The sequence below is a fragment of the Adiantum capillus-veneris genome, chromosome 26 (genome assembly GCF_014529385.1).
Source record: "Adiantum capillus-veneris isolate H3 chromosome 26, ASM1452938v2, whole genome shotgun sequence".
NCBI lineage: Eukaryota > Viridiplantae > Streptophyta > Polypodiopsida > Polypodiales > Pteridaceae > Adiantum > Adiantum capillus-veneris.
Window position 1 is genome coordinate 105,901,130 of NC_140956.1, and position 15,870 is coordinate 105,916,999.

Below are 15,870 nucleotides of genomic sequence, written 5' to 3' on the forward strand. Positions count from 1 at the left end.
CCTCAGGCACATTTGCATTCAAAATAAAAATATTGCCCACTTTCTTTCCTTTCACAACTAGCCTTCTACTCATCTTATGCTCTTTAACAAAGAGACCATCAGAGTTAAACGTGGCTTGCAAACCCTGCTCAACCATTTTCCCAACAGATACCAGATTCTTTGTGATGTTGGGTACATACACAGTACATCAGCTAAGTACTTCAGTTTAACATCTATCATAGACAATGACACATTTCTTGTATGCATAATGGGATGTGCAATATCATTCCAATTTCTAAAGACTTTGTAAAGTCTATATTTTCTTGAACCACTCACCATGATTGGTCATGTGATTCGATGCATCAAAATCTTCATACCATATATTATCATTGAATTTTACCAAATTTGTAGACATATTATTCAGCATGTGTTGTAGCACAAATAGCCTCTCTAGCTCATCTACATTTCTACTAGTGGTTGCATAGTTGTTTTATTGTCTCTTGTCTGGAAAATAATGTTTAAATTGACCATGTCTTCCACAACTCCAACATACAACAATTCAATGTTGACCTGTATTGAACATTTCCATGACCTCTCGGACTCTTCTTTCCTTGAAAGTTTCCTTGACCACCAGTGTTGTGATCCTAATTGTTATTCTACTGTTGTGCTTGGTGGATGCCTCTTGCTTGGCCTTATCCACAACCTGTACCACGTCCTCTTGCCCTTTCTCTTCCTCTGTTGTTGAAAAGGACATGTTCAAGATTTTTTCCACCCTGTGTAGAGGAGTCTTCCTCAAGTTCCTTCTCTTCCACAATCAATAAGGACACCAAATTTGTAAATGGAGGAATGTTCTCTCAAAGATGGATACCATCTTAAGTTTTCTTTATTCTGGACCCAAACCTCACAGACAGACTTCTACTAAATCATCATCATTGTTTGCAACACCAATTGATGCAAGTGACTCACATATGTTCTTTATCTTCAACGAATAGTCTTTGATAGACATGTTTTTCTTCTGCATCTTATTCGGCTCCGTCTTCAACTACAACTTCCTTGCCTTTGTGTTGGTCACATCCAATGACAATAAAGTGTCCCAAGCTCCTTAGGGGTATGAAAATCTTGTATATGCCCAATCATAATGCCATGCACACTCAAAGAAAGACAGTACATGACCTTTCAAACTCCATAGTTCTAATCTTTGAACGTCTTTATTTGTGCAGCACTTGCACTTTCCTCTAGTAATAGTGGTGCAATCTCGTGCTCTCCATCAATGTAGTCCCTAACCTTTGCCCATAAGGAAATTGGTCATTCTGAATTTTCAAGCATGGAAGTTGTTATTGTCCAAATTATCTCTAACAATCTGGTTAAGTACATAATTGTTGGATGATATAGTTCCAACCCTTCACCATGTCTCTGAGTAGTCTACTAATAATAGCTAGTTACCATCTATAACCACAATCTATGTACATACACTTGTTTCAATATGCCAAAGAGAATCTATGCACACAAAAACCGAATCGAAGAGTTTTTGCATGCGAATGCACTCTAGATCCAAGGGGGGGGGGGGGGGGGGGGGGGGGGGGGGGGGGGGGGGGGTCAAAATGCGCTTGAAATGGAAATCCAACTGCATCTCTTGGTCCAAAGGACTATATAGAACCTTGAGATGCACAATATCCAAAAGAAATCACCTCAATTGGATTTTGTTTGACAATGACTCCTGAGAATACCAAGGTTGCTTCCTACGTTGCTCATGCTTGTTGCTCCAAACTCCTAAAACACAACCAAGCTGTGATACCATGTCAAGAGATAGAGAAGGAGAGAGCTTGAGCACATGCAAGTGCACACACACACACACACACACACACACACACACACACACACACACACACACACACACACACACACACACACACACACACACACACACACACGATTGTACTTCTTCTCTTCACTAACTCAAGATAAGAGGTCTGCAAATCGTAAGGAAAAATACAACATAAAAGAAAACTACTACAACCATCTAGTGTAAACCACTAGGGAGTGAGGTGAGTAGAATAGTGTGCCATCACTCTAGTAGGTAGTCCAAATCGATGTAGTATATCTATAGTATTACTAGTAGAGATATGCGTATCCACCACTTGACAGGTCAGTTATGATGACTGTCAGTGGAAGTCATCCAAGACTCCGTACATGTTGAGCTTGACATCTCAACATTGCTTGCCAATGCTTAGACTCGGGGCTATGTTTAAGCCTACTCACTTGTGAGACTACAAACTGAATATAAGGCCTTGTAATGCATACATAAAGGATGCAACCAACAACGATATGCCGTTAGAGGGTAACATTTGTACCTAGAAGGTGGCCCTTGAAAAATAGCAAACCTCATTTATTTATAATTTTTCAACTCTCCTACATGTCTTGAGTACACATGCCTTAAAATTTTTGTTAAGTTTTTCTATGGTTCAATTTTTTGGGCTGCTCAATATAATCCACTCACAATTGTGAGTTTTGCAAAAAAAAATTAAAAAAATTCTATGGTTCATGATGAGAACAATAATTTCCACAAAATCAATTACTTATAGCCACTAAATGGGCTTATGTTCACACAACCCTAGTGTTATAAATCCCCCCCCCCCCCCCAAACCAAAAAAAAAGAAGAAATCCACCCTTACATTTACATGATACCATTCATTAAACCTAGTGCATCCCCTTAGGGTGCATATCAATGAATGCTCATGTAGGATGGCACATGGTCAATAATCTTTTGTTCTGAGTTACCTTTCGATCAATTGAAAAGTAAGTGCTAATATGAAAAAACCCGATTAGGTTTTCCAAGAGCGCCAAGAAATAATATTTAATTAAATATCATGTGGTTTAGCTTCATAATGTACATATATAATTTGAGAAGGGTCTAAGAAACAAACTAGCTAGCATCAAGCAACTCATAGATCTACGAGATTCAAAATCTAGTTTAGTGGGAATAAAGCCTTTCACTTTGGCATAGTGTTGTGATCTAATTACTACTAAGAACTACACTATATAGCATACCCCTCTATTAAAATGTTGACAACTTGACATGGATAGATTGACTGCTCCTTTTTTATGAATTAATGGGTTTTTCTCTAATTTATTGATGAATTAACGGGTTTTGGTCAAATTTATTAGATTTAAAAACCATTTTTTTAATCTATCTCTATTGAAGTTTTTGAAAATCTTAAAGTAAAAACACCTTATACTGAGGTATACTGATGTCTTTATAGACTTGACATTGAAAGTTTGAATGCAAAACATAGTGGCCCATGAATCTATTGTTTTCTAAGAAAATTAAAAGTACAAGGACATGAGGTCCATTGCATGTTGTTTGGAATGGACACCATCTAGCTATACAAGGAGGAGGTATGGGCTCGGAAAAAAGGTAGTAAAGGAGAAGTGGCACTTGTGTAGAGAAGGGGCCCATTTAGAAGTGAAAGTTTCCCTGCACACAAGAGGCACAACATTAGATTTGAAGTAAAGGGACACAATGTTGTAACCTAAGGAAGCCATGTGAAGTGAAAGATGATCTGATGCTTACCTTTCTCGAGCCTAGTCTTAAGTGGCCACCAAAAATGGATGTGATGGCAAACTACTTATATATTTCTTAAAGGATGCCCACTTTTTACTTATAAGCATTAGAAGTCAATCGAGTTAGTGTTTAAAATATATAAGCTTATAATATATTGATTTGTAATTAACAACCAAGAATCTATCAATATATGGGAGTGCTTACATGAAAATATATCCACTTGTTTTACAAATGGCACTTTATATGACAAGAATCCAAAAAAGAACACCTTCTTTCTATTAAAAGAATTGTGATGGCTTAAAAGGAATAAAAAATATATGTGGGAAAATTGTGATTTTGCAAATGTCTTAGGATGCAGTCATACGAAGCATAGTTATTAGTATGATGTTATTGATGCACCTAGATGTCAAAATGGGCGTAGTTACGAAAGGCCATGTATGAGGCCATGCAAGTGTGACCATGTATGAGGCACAATTATATAAAAAAGTAACTGATAACTATGCATCACCCTGACCACTGCCTTACACAAGAAGTTTTGGACAAACTCTCACAATAATTCCCACATTGTGACTTACATCAACATCATGAGCTTCTGTGAGGGACGCGCCACATACCTAGATAAGTACGATTCGGGGCAGGGGACCACCGGGCCGGTATGCCCCCAATCGTACCTAGCTAGGTATGCAGTGCCTCTCGAGCATAAGCTCATGATGTTATGCATTGTACCCTAAACACGGAGAAAGACTCCGTTTTCCTACATGAGAAAATTTCTAAATCTTCTTGTGATAGATGCATACAAGACAAATTATGATGCAAGTGTGACAACTATATCAAAAAGTAACTGATAACTATGCATCATGTGACCACTGCCTTGCAAAGCTCTAATATTAATCACTCTAATGACGTCCAATTATAGCATTAATTGAATTACCTGTTGATGAGCAGTGTTTGCAAGCCTCATGGACAGGAACTCGATCTGGTATTGCAGAGATTTAACATAGTTTATAATTTCTTCCAATACAGCAGCTTTGCCAAGCGCCTAATAAATCACAGGGATTAAATGCAAGCCATTGTGAGAAAATTATAAGCTCCAATGCATATAATTAGGTAGTCGGATTAGTAGAATGAGATTGTTAGTACTACCTTGGTGCAGCCAGGAACAAGCTCTTGGAGGAGTTTCATACGTTGGCTGATTTTCTCCCTCCTCACCTGAATCAGAAATAATGACGAAAGTGGGTGATCAGTTGTTGGTGTGTGTATGTGAGAGGAATTTTAACGTCGTAGGTAGTGCTCAAGGCCTGATATTCCACAGAGACACACACACAGAGAGAGAGAGAGAGAGAGAGAGAGAGAGAGAGAGAGAGTATAGCAATTACATACCCGCTCAGCGAGGCTATGGCTGTCCGTGGCCTGCCCACGTCGGGCGCGTACATGAACCACGTCTGCAGCGCCATCTTCATCATTCTCGTCAATACCTGCAGGGTAATGGCGGCCCTGCCCAACTGCAAGTTTCTTGGCTTGCCTGCATTGCGCCCGGCCTGCTGCACGCTTCCTTGTACGGCAATTATGCGTTGTTTTCTCATCAATACTACATTGGCAGTCATAAAGAGGCCTCGCTGCTATGTTAGGAGAATTCGTGGTGCTTATAAGCGGCGGCTCATCCCCTGCACATTCTCTCTCCTCTCTCTTCACCACAATGTTGTGGTGAATCTGATGATCGTCGACATGAGCAACCATCTCTGAAGCCAAACTGCTCGTGCCCAAGTCGTCTGATCTGCAAAGAGAATTCATTGCAGTCGAGTAGACACTCTGCAGCATGTAATTATGATCATGCCCAGCTGCAGAAGAGGGGACGACGTTTCTGTAACCATAGTATAACGCAGGGGATGAAGAACTCAGTAATGCAGCAGGCGATGTCGCATTAATTATCGTCTGGGCTTCCTGATCATGATCATTAAATTCCATTGGGGCATTCATTGCCGGCCATGCCGCTGGGGCATTCATAGGGTCTGCAATTCCGACATCAATGCAATTCAATTCTTGCGCAAGTGGGTTTAATCTATAATGTGGGTTCTCATCATGAGCTCTTTCTGACAGAGCCAAGCGAGACGGAGCTTTTGTGTAGTTACGATGATCCTTATAATCATCAACATTTGAAAGCGCACTACTAGAACTGATACAGCTAGAATGCAGTACTATATCGGCCATCTCTGAGCTCTTAATGCTATCATTGGCATTAAGATCCATATCGAGCTTGCCATCATGACCCTCCATGGCTACCCACAGAGGTATATCAAAGTTTTGAAGAAGATCATAGCTAGCACAGAAGTCTAATGAAGTGGTACTAAGCTGAGGACAATATTGTAATGGTGGAGAATCATTGTGAGAGCCAAAGTGCTCACCATACATATTGCAAGATTGCATGAGAAGGTCTTTGGAGCTAGCTAGCTCATGTCTAGAATAGCTGAGTGATGCCATAGCTAGTGTATTGACTCTTGAGTCTAAGGAGCTTAAAGAGAGCAATATATACTTAATATTATCCCTTGAGGTTTGCCCCCTACACACAATATCAAGCTTTATATACAAAATTGATTGATTCTATAGTCCTTTCTATAAAGCAACACGAGGTAACTCATGAAAGTAGCTAGGACAATCATGTCAAGACAAGCCCAAAGTGAGTCTCCACCACCCAAACTCGGAATGTAGAGTTGTTTTGGTCTTGTCACTCTTTTCCCGAAACTGTTCAAATCTTTGGCTAAAATCCAAGATGGCCATTGCCTAAAGGTATTGCTGATAACTTATACCTTATTGCCCACACGCATGGGTTAGGCTTTCTTTTCTACCTATAAGCCTTACACAATGTTCATAGGAGCCTTTGTGTACTGTGTGTGTGTGTGACGTTTTTTTGGGGTGGGGGGGGGGGCTCCCCATCAGTGTTTACCAAAAACTTTTTAAGGAACCAATGGGAAAAAGGAGAGCTTTGAAAATCTATCAACTTTTAGAAAAATTAGCCGGTTTTCATTGGTTTTTCATTGAAATCCTCAAAATTTAGCCGGCTCAAGGCAGCCCTCAAAACTAATCGAGAATTTTGAATTTTTGTCCTTTAAAAATACACTAAAGGCCGGTTTTCTGTGAACGCTGCTCCCCACTCTTAGAAATGCAATATTACCATGAGAGTTCAAAAGGAGGGGTGTCATTTGCCAAAATGTTTCAAGCGACAAAAATAGCATCACTACAGAACCGTCTCTTAAACAGTGAGCTTAGCGACATCTATTTCTAGTTTTTATAAGAGATGCTTGCATAGTAAATGTCGTTTGAGAGACGACATACCCATTTTTTTGGTCAAAACGGGTTTTCACTCTCTCGCTCTCTCTCTATTGACACAAGGCTCTCTTTGTGTCTCTAGCACGCTCTACACAAGCCTTCTCTCTCTATTGTGCCTGCATTGTACACACATCATACATTTTGTGCAATCATACATGCACACAAAACATACGCACATGTCATTCACTTGTAAATCACACTTAACAATAGAATTTGAAGTGGATAGTATACACTAGGGAGCATTTTACATACACTACATCAATAAGTAATCAGTGAATTGCACGAACACAAAATAAAAAATATGAACGGTCACGATATGTTTTTCTTAACTTGATACTATGCAAATGGAAAAAACAATTGAAATAAATTGCATATGGATTATCAAAAATAAACTTGTTAGTATGGAAATAGAATTGGATGAAGTAGATCTAAACTATATGTATATATATAATGTCATTTTGTGTACATGGTCAAGCTATTTAAAATACAACAAAATGCCAATGTCAGTTGCACATCAGTATTGGGCTCGATGCACTGATGTCTCTCAGCACATGGAGGTGTCTACTGTGAACATGTGGTGCATGTATGCTCTTCGTCTATTCCCTACCTTAGTTCTCCTTTCTAGCTCGCTTTCTAGGAAAAAGGTTGAGATCTCTCTCGCTATGAAACTCTTGCATTAATAAGAGTTAAGTTAGATCGATTGACAGTTAAAAACTATTTTTAGAATCATTTAAGCTTGAAAAGATAACTCAAAGTTATAAATAATACTCACAAAAGGATGCGCTCATGGAAGGATACTCTATGCAGTTCTCTATTCCTCTTATGTAGCCATCTCAAATATCTCTATTGTACTTGTCATAGTCTATGAACAAGTGTCGAGGGACATGTGCTCGAAATGTGAGCCGGGTCAGCACCGGGCTGCTAGCTGTGGGAGAAGAGAGAAGGGAAAGATGCACCACACCGAAAATTGTAAAGTAACCTCTTTGAAACAGGAATATAGTGCTTAATTAATTGAATTTTATGATGCCGACAAAGTCCAATGCATAATAGCCAAGGCGGTGTTGTTAACAGCATCGTCAACTTAATTAATTGCAAATTAAGGAGTTAAAGCTCCCATTTACAAAATCTAGGCCAAATTAGTTTAGCCTGCAGTGATTCAGTATGTCCGCCGGTGATCGTGTTGATGAACGTAAGAGTAAACATGTTGAACTGTCGCAAAAAGTTTTCTTGTGTTACTAATTTTGCTTCTTTCTACTTATTTTCTCGATCAGGAATGGTTTCCTCTCTGCAAGAGAGAGAAAGAGTCTCGCTTTGATGAGCTTTAACCCCGTTGCTTGCTGCCTTCGACTCCTTGCTTGTCCTTCCTCTGAGAGCTTTACTTCTCAAGCACGAGAGAGATAGAGCGAGAGAGAGACCCGCTTTGGTTTGCCTTATTCTTTCCTTCCTTGCCTTGTTGAAAATGAGAGAAAGAGAATCTGCCTTTGTTTTGCTAGCCGAGAGAGAGAGAGAGAGAGAGAGAGAGAGAGAGAGAGAGAGAGAGAGAGAGAGAGAGAGAGAGAGAGAGAGAGAGAGAGAGAGAGAGAGAGAGAGAGAGAAAGAGCTTTGGTTCACCTTACATTCTCCTTGCTTTGGTAGCCGAGGATGAGAGAAAGAAAGAGAGATTTGCCTTGTTCTTCTCCCCTTCGAGCTCTTGGATCCCCTTCCTTCGCTAGCCAAGGACGAGAGAGAGAAAGAGCGAGATTTGCTTCCTTCCAAGCTCCCCGGCCTCCCATCCTCCTTCGTTGTCACACTACTCCAACCAACTCCTCACGTCCTCTTTTCCTCCCCTTGCATGTCCTAAAAAAAAAACCCTATTTTAAGCTTGTCCCCTCCCTTAGCAACGATGGCGCCGTCATTTCTAGGGAGCATAGAAACGCCCTCAAGATGATGTGGCAGGGCCAAGATTGACGTGCGCAAAATGCCCTACAATAGCACCAAAATCGCCTTAGCCTGCTCTCCCACTTCCGTTTCATGGCCGACGACCGAGCTACATCCAGCCTTGTGCGAGCTCCTTTATCGCTGCCTACGTCGTCGCCCGCTACTCACACCATACCATGCCCTTGTTTACACACTGAGAAACCCTTTTTAATTGGGTGGGCGGCCACTTAATCGGCGGGCGGCCACTTTATCACTCATGTGGGCGGCTACTTAAGGTGCAAGCAATGGTGATTGCGTCAAAGGCTTTTTGGCCTTCACTGGGTGGCCATGCAACTTTGTAAGGGCACCACATTTGACATGCATATCATGCAAGGCATTGCTAAGCACAACATCTTTCCCTAGCAACATCCTTCGCTAGCATCATCCTTCATTGGGCGGCCGTGCACCTTTGTAAGGGCACCACATTTGACATGCATATCATGCAAGGCATTGCTAAGCACAACATATTTCCCTAGCAACCCGTATCGAGAATTCTCATCATGAAATTTTTTGCCCGTATCAAGAGAGGACCTTAAAAGAAATTCCACTCAAGCACTTATTGTGCTCTCTGAAGTGCATCACATCCGGCATACATCTCAACCAAAGCACTACTAAATCATTGTATTAAGCATACTTATTGGTCAAATCATCATCCAGGCACCACATTTGGTATATACATTGACCAGAGCATTACCGTGCTTCCATAATTGTTGACCTAAGCAGTGCCGAGCTCCATTTTTGCCTACCAAGCGCACCCAGCTACCAATGCACTGCAAGTGATGACATTCTCAACAAGATTCTCGTTGAGCACTTATTCTACTGCATTCAAAACCCTGGCTGCAACTCAAAACTCCCAAATGGTACACCGATCGAGTGGACCAGACTGGTATAGAACCAACCCCCAGTGAAATTTAATATGGCAATATCTTGGTAACCGTGACTCCGATCACTGATCTGAAAACACCAACGCGCTCCACAAAGTGAGCACTGCAGGCCCATGCATTCACTTCATCTCTGTCCCCTCAGTTATAGTTTCCCAATCCAGTATGGATCTGCAATTGACTTAAACTTCAAACTACCATAACGTTTGCACCGTAGCTCCAATCAACAAGCCATAAAGACAAGTCGACAGAGCACTTCAAGCACTACAATTCTAGATCATAATCTCTTATCTATTCTTACTGTAAGCATACTCCTTTTTAGCATTATTAAGGCATCTATTGGTCCTTTAAAGCCGGATCTGGCATACATTAAACGTAAAAACAGCTTGTTACCAAGCCCTGAACAGTGATCATTAATCAAGTAAGATTCAAATAAGCTTGACATGCATTTTTCTGGTATCTTTCTTAGCATGGGAGCGGATATGTATGACATCCACCCCCTCTGAGCCTGCACAGCCTCCGATCTGTGCCAACTGCATCATCAAGAGCATCATTAGACTCATCGCCTGATGCATACATAGCACTATCTTCAGGAGGTTGATATGTGTTGAAATCTTCAATATTAATCTCACCTTCTCGTTGCTTAAACAACTTAACTCTTTTTCCTGCAATAGGCACCTTCAACTCAGTGCCATCAAGCTCACATAACTTATAGGTGGCATTATGATAAACATGAAGTACCACATATGGTCCAAACCATCATTTAACCATCTTCCTCATAGAAATGTACTGGTTCTCTAGGCTACTATCATATACAAGGACCCAATCCCCATCTTTAATAGCATGAGGTCCTAGTCTGTGCTTACCATCAAATGCTGCTTTATTCCTCAACCTTGCTTCCTTAAGCATTACTTTAGCCTGTTCAATATCTTCCTGACGCCTTTCAAGTTGGCAAATGTGCAAAGCAAGCAAAGCTTCTGTAGACATACCCTCTTCCCATGGCATTACGGTCCAAGAAATAACCGCTTCCTCTATAGGCATAATGGGTTTTTGCTCGTACATTAGCTCAAATGCAATAAAACCTGTAACATAACTATGTGTAGTTCGATCAGCCCATAAAGCAAATGGTAGGAGTTTAGGCCAATCACCAATATGTCCCTGACATGCCTTTGCTAAAGCTTTAACAAGAGGAAGATGCCCTCTCTCACTTTTACCATTACCCTCTGGATTGTATGCTGTAGTAAGAGCCAATTTATTGCCCAAGCGAGCAAAGAAATCCCAAGAATCATCTACATCCAGCTCTCCTCTATCAACAGTGAATTTGCCAATACAACCATACCTAGAAATTACATCTTCTAGCAAAAATTTGCATACAACACTGGTAGCTTTGGTACACAAAGATCTGCCTTCTACTTGATTAGTAAGGTCTTCTCTAGCAATAACAATATACCGCATCTGCCAAACACCTACTGGCATAGTAATCAAGTCCACCACCCACTTGTAGTGCATAGCCAATGGATAGGTGGGATGCAATCCATCTCGATGTCGCACATTAGAATATTGTTGGCATATTAAGCATTTCTCCACAAACTGAGCCACATCTTTATACATACCTTTCCACCAGTAATGATCCTTAATCTTGATAAAATTTGCCCAGACTCCTCTGTGTCCAACCCATAAACTTTCATGAAATTATTTGATAACATGATATTGAGTTGCTTTATCACAAACAACCTATTGTTGTACCCCTCGAGAGCACTTTGGTTGATTCCATAAATGTCCATCCTTTAGAAAATAGTCATAAGCCTTCTTTCTGATCCTTTTATATTCTTGATCCGTCCACTCTTCATGCTTAGTAAGAGTGCTAAAGTAGTGACCGATCAATATCCATTCTCCATCATAGAAATCCTCAGAAAATACCTCAAAAATATGAGCAATATTAACACAATTTACATGTAGATAAGAAGACGTATAGAACTTCAAGCCAACATCATCACTTGTGGTCGGCATCTCTTCTTCATCTTCAAACCTAGCTCTTGATAACATATCTACAACATGATTATCTCTACCTGCAATATGACAAAATTCAATGTTAAGAGACTTAATATAGGCTATCCATCGCAGTTAGCAATATCCGGAGTAGAGAAATTTGCAATCATGTATATCACTGGCAAGCAATCTGTCTCTACCACGAATGAAGCTCCAATAAATTATTCTTTATCAGACCTAGAGCAGTAGCAACGCCCCAAAGTTCTCTCTTAACCTATGGGTAGCCTCTTTGGTGAGCATTGAGCACTTTTGCTCCAAATCGATGTGGCCTTCTTCATCATCTTGACCTATAGCCCACCCAATACTTGTCGGGCTAGTGTCAACTGTTAAAATTACTAGCCTTCCGCATTTGTAGTTGACTTTCCTCAAGGTCCGAGCCTTAAGAAGCATTTTCTTTAATTTCCTAATAGCCTGTGTGTGAACTTCTTCCCGAAAAAATCTTTTACCTTTTATCACCAGTTGGTAAAGCACTTCTGCAACATGAGAAAAATGTGGCAGCCAAACAAGATAGAATACACATGCATCCAGAAATCGACGAACTTCAGTAAACCGAAGATCACGTTTCCTTTATCTTTTGAATAGCTTTAACTTTAGCCGGACTTGGCCTTCTACTTTCTGGACTGCACATATGCGCCACAATTAGAACCTCTTTAGTGCCAAAAGTTGACTTTTTCCCTAAAAGTGTTAAGTTAACTTCTTCAAGCTTGGATAAAATAGCATCACAGTCAGCAATATGTTGAGCAACAAACTGTGAGCACCCCCTCTGATCTTTTACCTCATCTTTTGAGCCTTCCTCATAGCTTATAATTGGTAGATCATCAATGAAAGGCATAGTAACATCAAGGATAAAGTCCCTTAATACCTTATTCGTGCCATTCATCATATGAGCTACAGAATTAGTAGCACCCTCTCGTGGAGTGCACATCCTTACCAACCCGAGAGGTGTACGTATCGTAGTAAGATCCCTGCTCTCCAAAGATAATTGAAATTGATCATATCCAAAGTAAAGATCACCCATGCAGTAAATTGATCTACCTGCAATGGCCTCAACAAATTCATCCACAATTGGGCCAGTACCCACATTGCGGATTGTTACCTTGTTAACCGGCTGCATGTCCTATATGAACCTTAAAGTACCATTTTTCTTTGGAACTGTGAACCATGAATTGGAGAATGACGCAAATGATGGCTCCAAAATTCCCATGTGTATCTTCTCATTAAGTAAAGTGATAAGATTTGGCAAGTGAGCTTTAGGAACTGGAATGGGACATAAGCTCGATGGCATGTGAGGAACAGTGAATATAACCATAGGTGAAACGACACTTGGATTCACACACCCAATCTCACTTGGATCAAAAGGAAAAGCTTTACCATGTTTTTTGGGCATACCTTGAAAGCACTTGATTTCCTCTTCGTTGAGAAAACCATCTTCTCCAACCTTCAGCTGCTGCAATGTCTCCTTGTTAAATTCATGCCCAATGTTCTTTGGATTCCTGAACATAGGCTGTCATGAAGCTTCTTTAATCACCCCATCACTTCCTTCTAGTAGAGATGTAGCCACTAGTCTCTCTTTCTTTGCAGCTGTATTGTAATTCATCTCTACCTATGCTTCAATTTCTTCACCCAAGTCATCCTCAATATACATAAGTGCCTCGTATATGTCCAGCTCTTTGTACATGTCCATTGAGTGCACCTTAACAACTTTAGTTCCACTTTGTAATCTGTTTTGCATGATATCCTCAAGCTTTGACATAGTGTCAACATAAGAAATCTCTTCAAAGATTCCTGAAATCACATCATCTAGTTCCAACACATCACATCCGTGTAATTCAATTTGAAACATATTGTTTCTCCCCAAACATTAGGTAAATCATTAAATTTTCTATAAGATATTGAATCCTCAGATGTCAGTCCCAAAAATCCTAAAGAGAAGATTTCTCTTTGCGAGAACTCACTTGTACCACCATAGTCCTGCTTTATAGTGGCACCCCAAGAAAATCCTGAGCAAATCTTTGTTCTTTGAACTCTTTGTGTATCTTTGTCATTGGACGATCACATAAACTAATTTTGTTTTGGCATGATCAACACATACAATTTAAAATTGAATCACTTTCTTACCATCTCGGCTCCAAACCCTGGCATAGGCCAATCCATCATCTAGCACCTTAGTTTCCATCCACAGAGAGCCGTAATGTAGGGCTGTCCCAAAATCAGTGGGTAGGAGGAATGCTCCTCTATAAAAGCGTTTTGCTCATCACAAACATCCCCAATAGTTACCTTGACATTTGCACATGCACCGTATAGATCGCCTGGAAGAATGTTGGCAGCTTGAATCCACCACCCGTGGTCCACATCAATAGGCCACTTCCCCTTCGGGTGTAAATTCTTTGCCATAAGATTGATTTCTGAACCATTGTCTATAAGGGCTAAGACCGGCTCCTCTATGGCGCCAAGCTTTACCATAGTTTTTGTCGTTGATCTTGCCCAATGGTCTTGAAAAGTGACTCTTGGGTATAGCTTCTTTGTCTTCCCCGTCATTAAAATGCATGTTTCTTACCTCGGGTACAATCGGGTTTGAAACCACCACAGGCTTTGACTCTTCTTCTTCAAGATTTGCTAAATATTCTTCATAATCATCCAAAATTTCTTCAATGTGACAAACCACTTGGCTCTTACCTGATTTTGGCTCTTGCTCACTCGATACCTGTCGCTTCCTTTTTATAATGTGGATGATCTCCTCATGGAAATCGCGCTTGGAAATTCCCAGAATATCCCTAACTGTGAGCTCCACTTTACTATTCAAGATATGCTCTTGAAAAACCTTCTTTAGATCTGTAGCCAATACAATATCAGATTTAAGTTTATACAAAGGTCCCTTAGGCTTACCTTGCTTTTTGTCATTTGGAGCCTTCTCCATAACCACTTCAGGAGCAGGCTTAGGAGCAGGCCCTTGTTCTTTATTGTTGTTGGATCTTGTTGGCCTTTTCGATGTCCCAACAGCCTCTTCATCCCTTTTCCGCTTCTCTTCAACCATAGCTTCATTGGCTTGAGCTTTAGCAATATATGCATATACTCAAAGAGAATCTACTGGATCGGTCCACCCAGTAGTTTCCTTAATTGAATTCCGTACCTGGCGTAACTTCCCATACGTTACTTTTCCTGTTTCTGCTATATTTAAAGCATACGGACACATTTGTCCCTTTGCACCTGTACCTTCATCATCTCCCTTACCACAAACCTGTAGCCCATATGTAGCTGCTTCCACAAGAGTAACATTATGTTGTATTTATTCCACTAGCTTCTGCATGCCGCCCCTACCAAAGTTTAAGCGGAGCATCTCTCTTGTTGTCCTGAGATGAATCTTCCTGTCTTTCCAGAAAACCACATTCTTCTTGTAAACTTCATCAATATAAGACCTAGGCTGCTAGACCTTTAGATCCTCCTCCCAGCCTCCCATTATATAGGCAGGCTCCTAGCCTCTTACCCTAGACGGATCCCCTGTCCACATTGTCTAGCCCGGCCACCTCGCCGTAGTCCGTGACAACATGGTCTTGCCCTACTGGACCCTTGTCCTGACATTACTCCCCACTTAAGGAAGAGTTTTCGTCCTCGAAAACAAAAGTGGGAAACTTCTTCTTAAGAGCACTAATGTTTTCCCAAGTGGCGCCTCCTTCAGGTCAATCTTTCCACTTAATTAAAGCTTGTCGATGTACATGATGACGCGTACGTAAATCATGATAGTCAAGAATTCATTCAAGTTCATGCGGTGGGATAGGAGGTTCAACAAAATCAACCAGAATCTACAAGTCAATGACATTGTCGTCCCCATGTAATCGCTTACGTAAACGGCTTACATGAAATACTGGATGGACACGAGAGTGTGTGGGTAGCGATAGTTTGTAGGCACAATTACCAACTTGCTTGAGTATTTTGAAAGGCCCACAATATCTTGGAGATAATTTAGGTGATGGCCCAGTTTTCAGACTTTCTGAATGCTATGGCACATGAAAAAATACTTCTTTCCCTGCATCAAAGGTAACTTGCCGACGTTTCTCATCAGCGTACTTCTTATACCGATCTTGCGCTTGTTGGACATTCTGACAAGCGAGTCTCAACATA

At 40.7% G+C, this 15,870-nt stretch overlaps 1 protein-coding gene across 1 annotated transcript; it reads right to left on the minus strand.

Moving 5' to 3' along the window:
• Nucleotides 1-3,255: 3,255 nt before the first annotated feature.
• Nucleotides 3,256-6,074, minus strand: LOC147423949 (uncharacterized). The gene is made up of 4 exons (XM_086501703.1): nucleotides 4,922-6,074; nucleotides 4,685-4,750; nucleotides 4,473-4,580; nucleotides 3,256-3,454 (listed from the first exon to the last, which is right to left on the minus strand). Exons 1-4 carry the CDS (start codon nucleotides 6,017-6,019, stop codon nucleotides 3,437-3,439), a joined length of 1,290 nt encoding a protein of 429 aa, XP_086357829.1. The 5' UTR covers nucleotides 6,020-6,074; the 3' UTR covers nucleotides 3,256-3,436.
• Nucleotides 6,075-15,870: the final 9,796 nt, after the last annotated feature.

What these genes read in the sequence shown, in the direction of transcription:
- LOC147423949 (XM_086501703.1), bottom strand. Translation starts at nt 6,019, where the DNA reads ATGGCATCACTCAGCTATTCTAGACATGAGCTAGCTAGCTCCAAAGAC. An exon ending in GCCATAGCCTCGCTGAGCGG is followed by an intron (nt 4,751 to 4,921) that starts GTATGTAATTGC and finishes TTTCTGATTCAG; the next exon opens with GTGAGGAGGGAGAAAATCAG. An exon ending in TTGTTCCTGGCTGCACCAAG is followed by an intron (nt 4,581 to 4,684) that starts GTAGTACTAACA and finishes GTGATTTATTAG; the next exon opens with GCGCTTGGCAAAGCTGCTGT.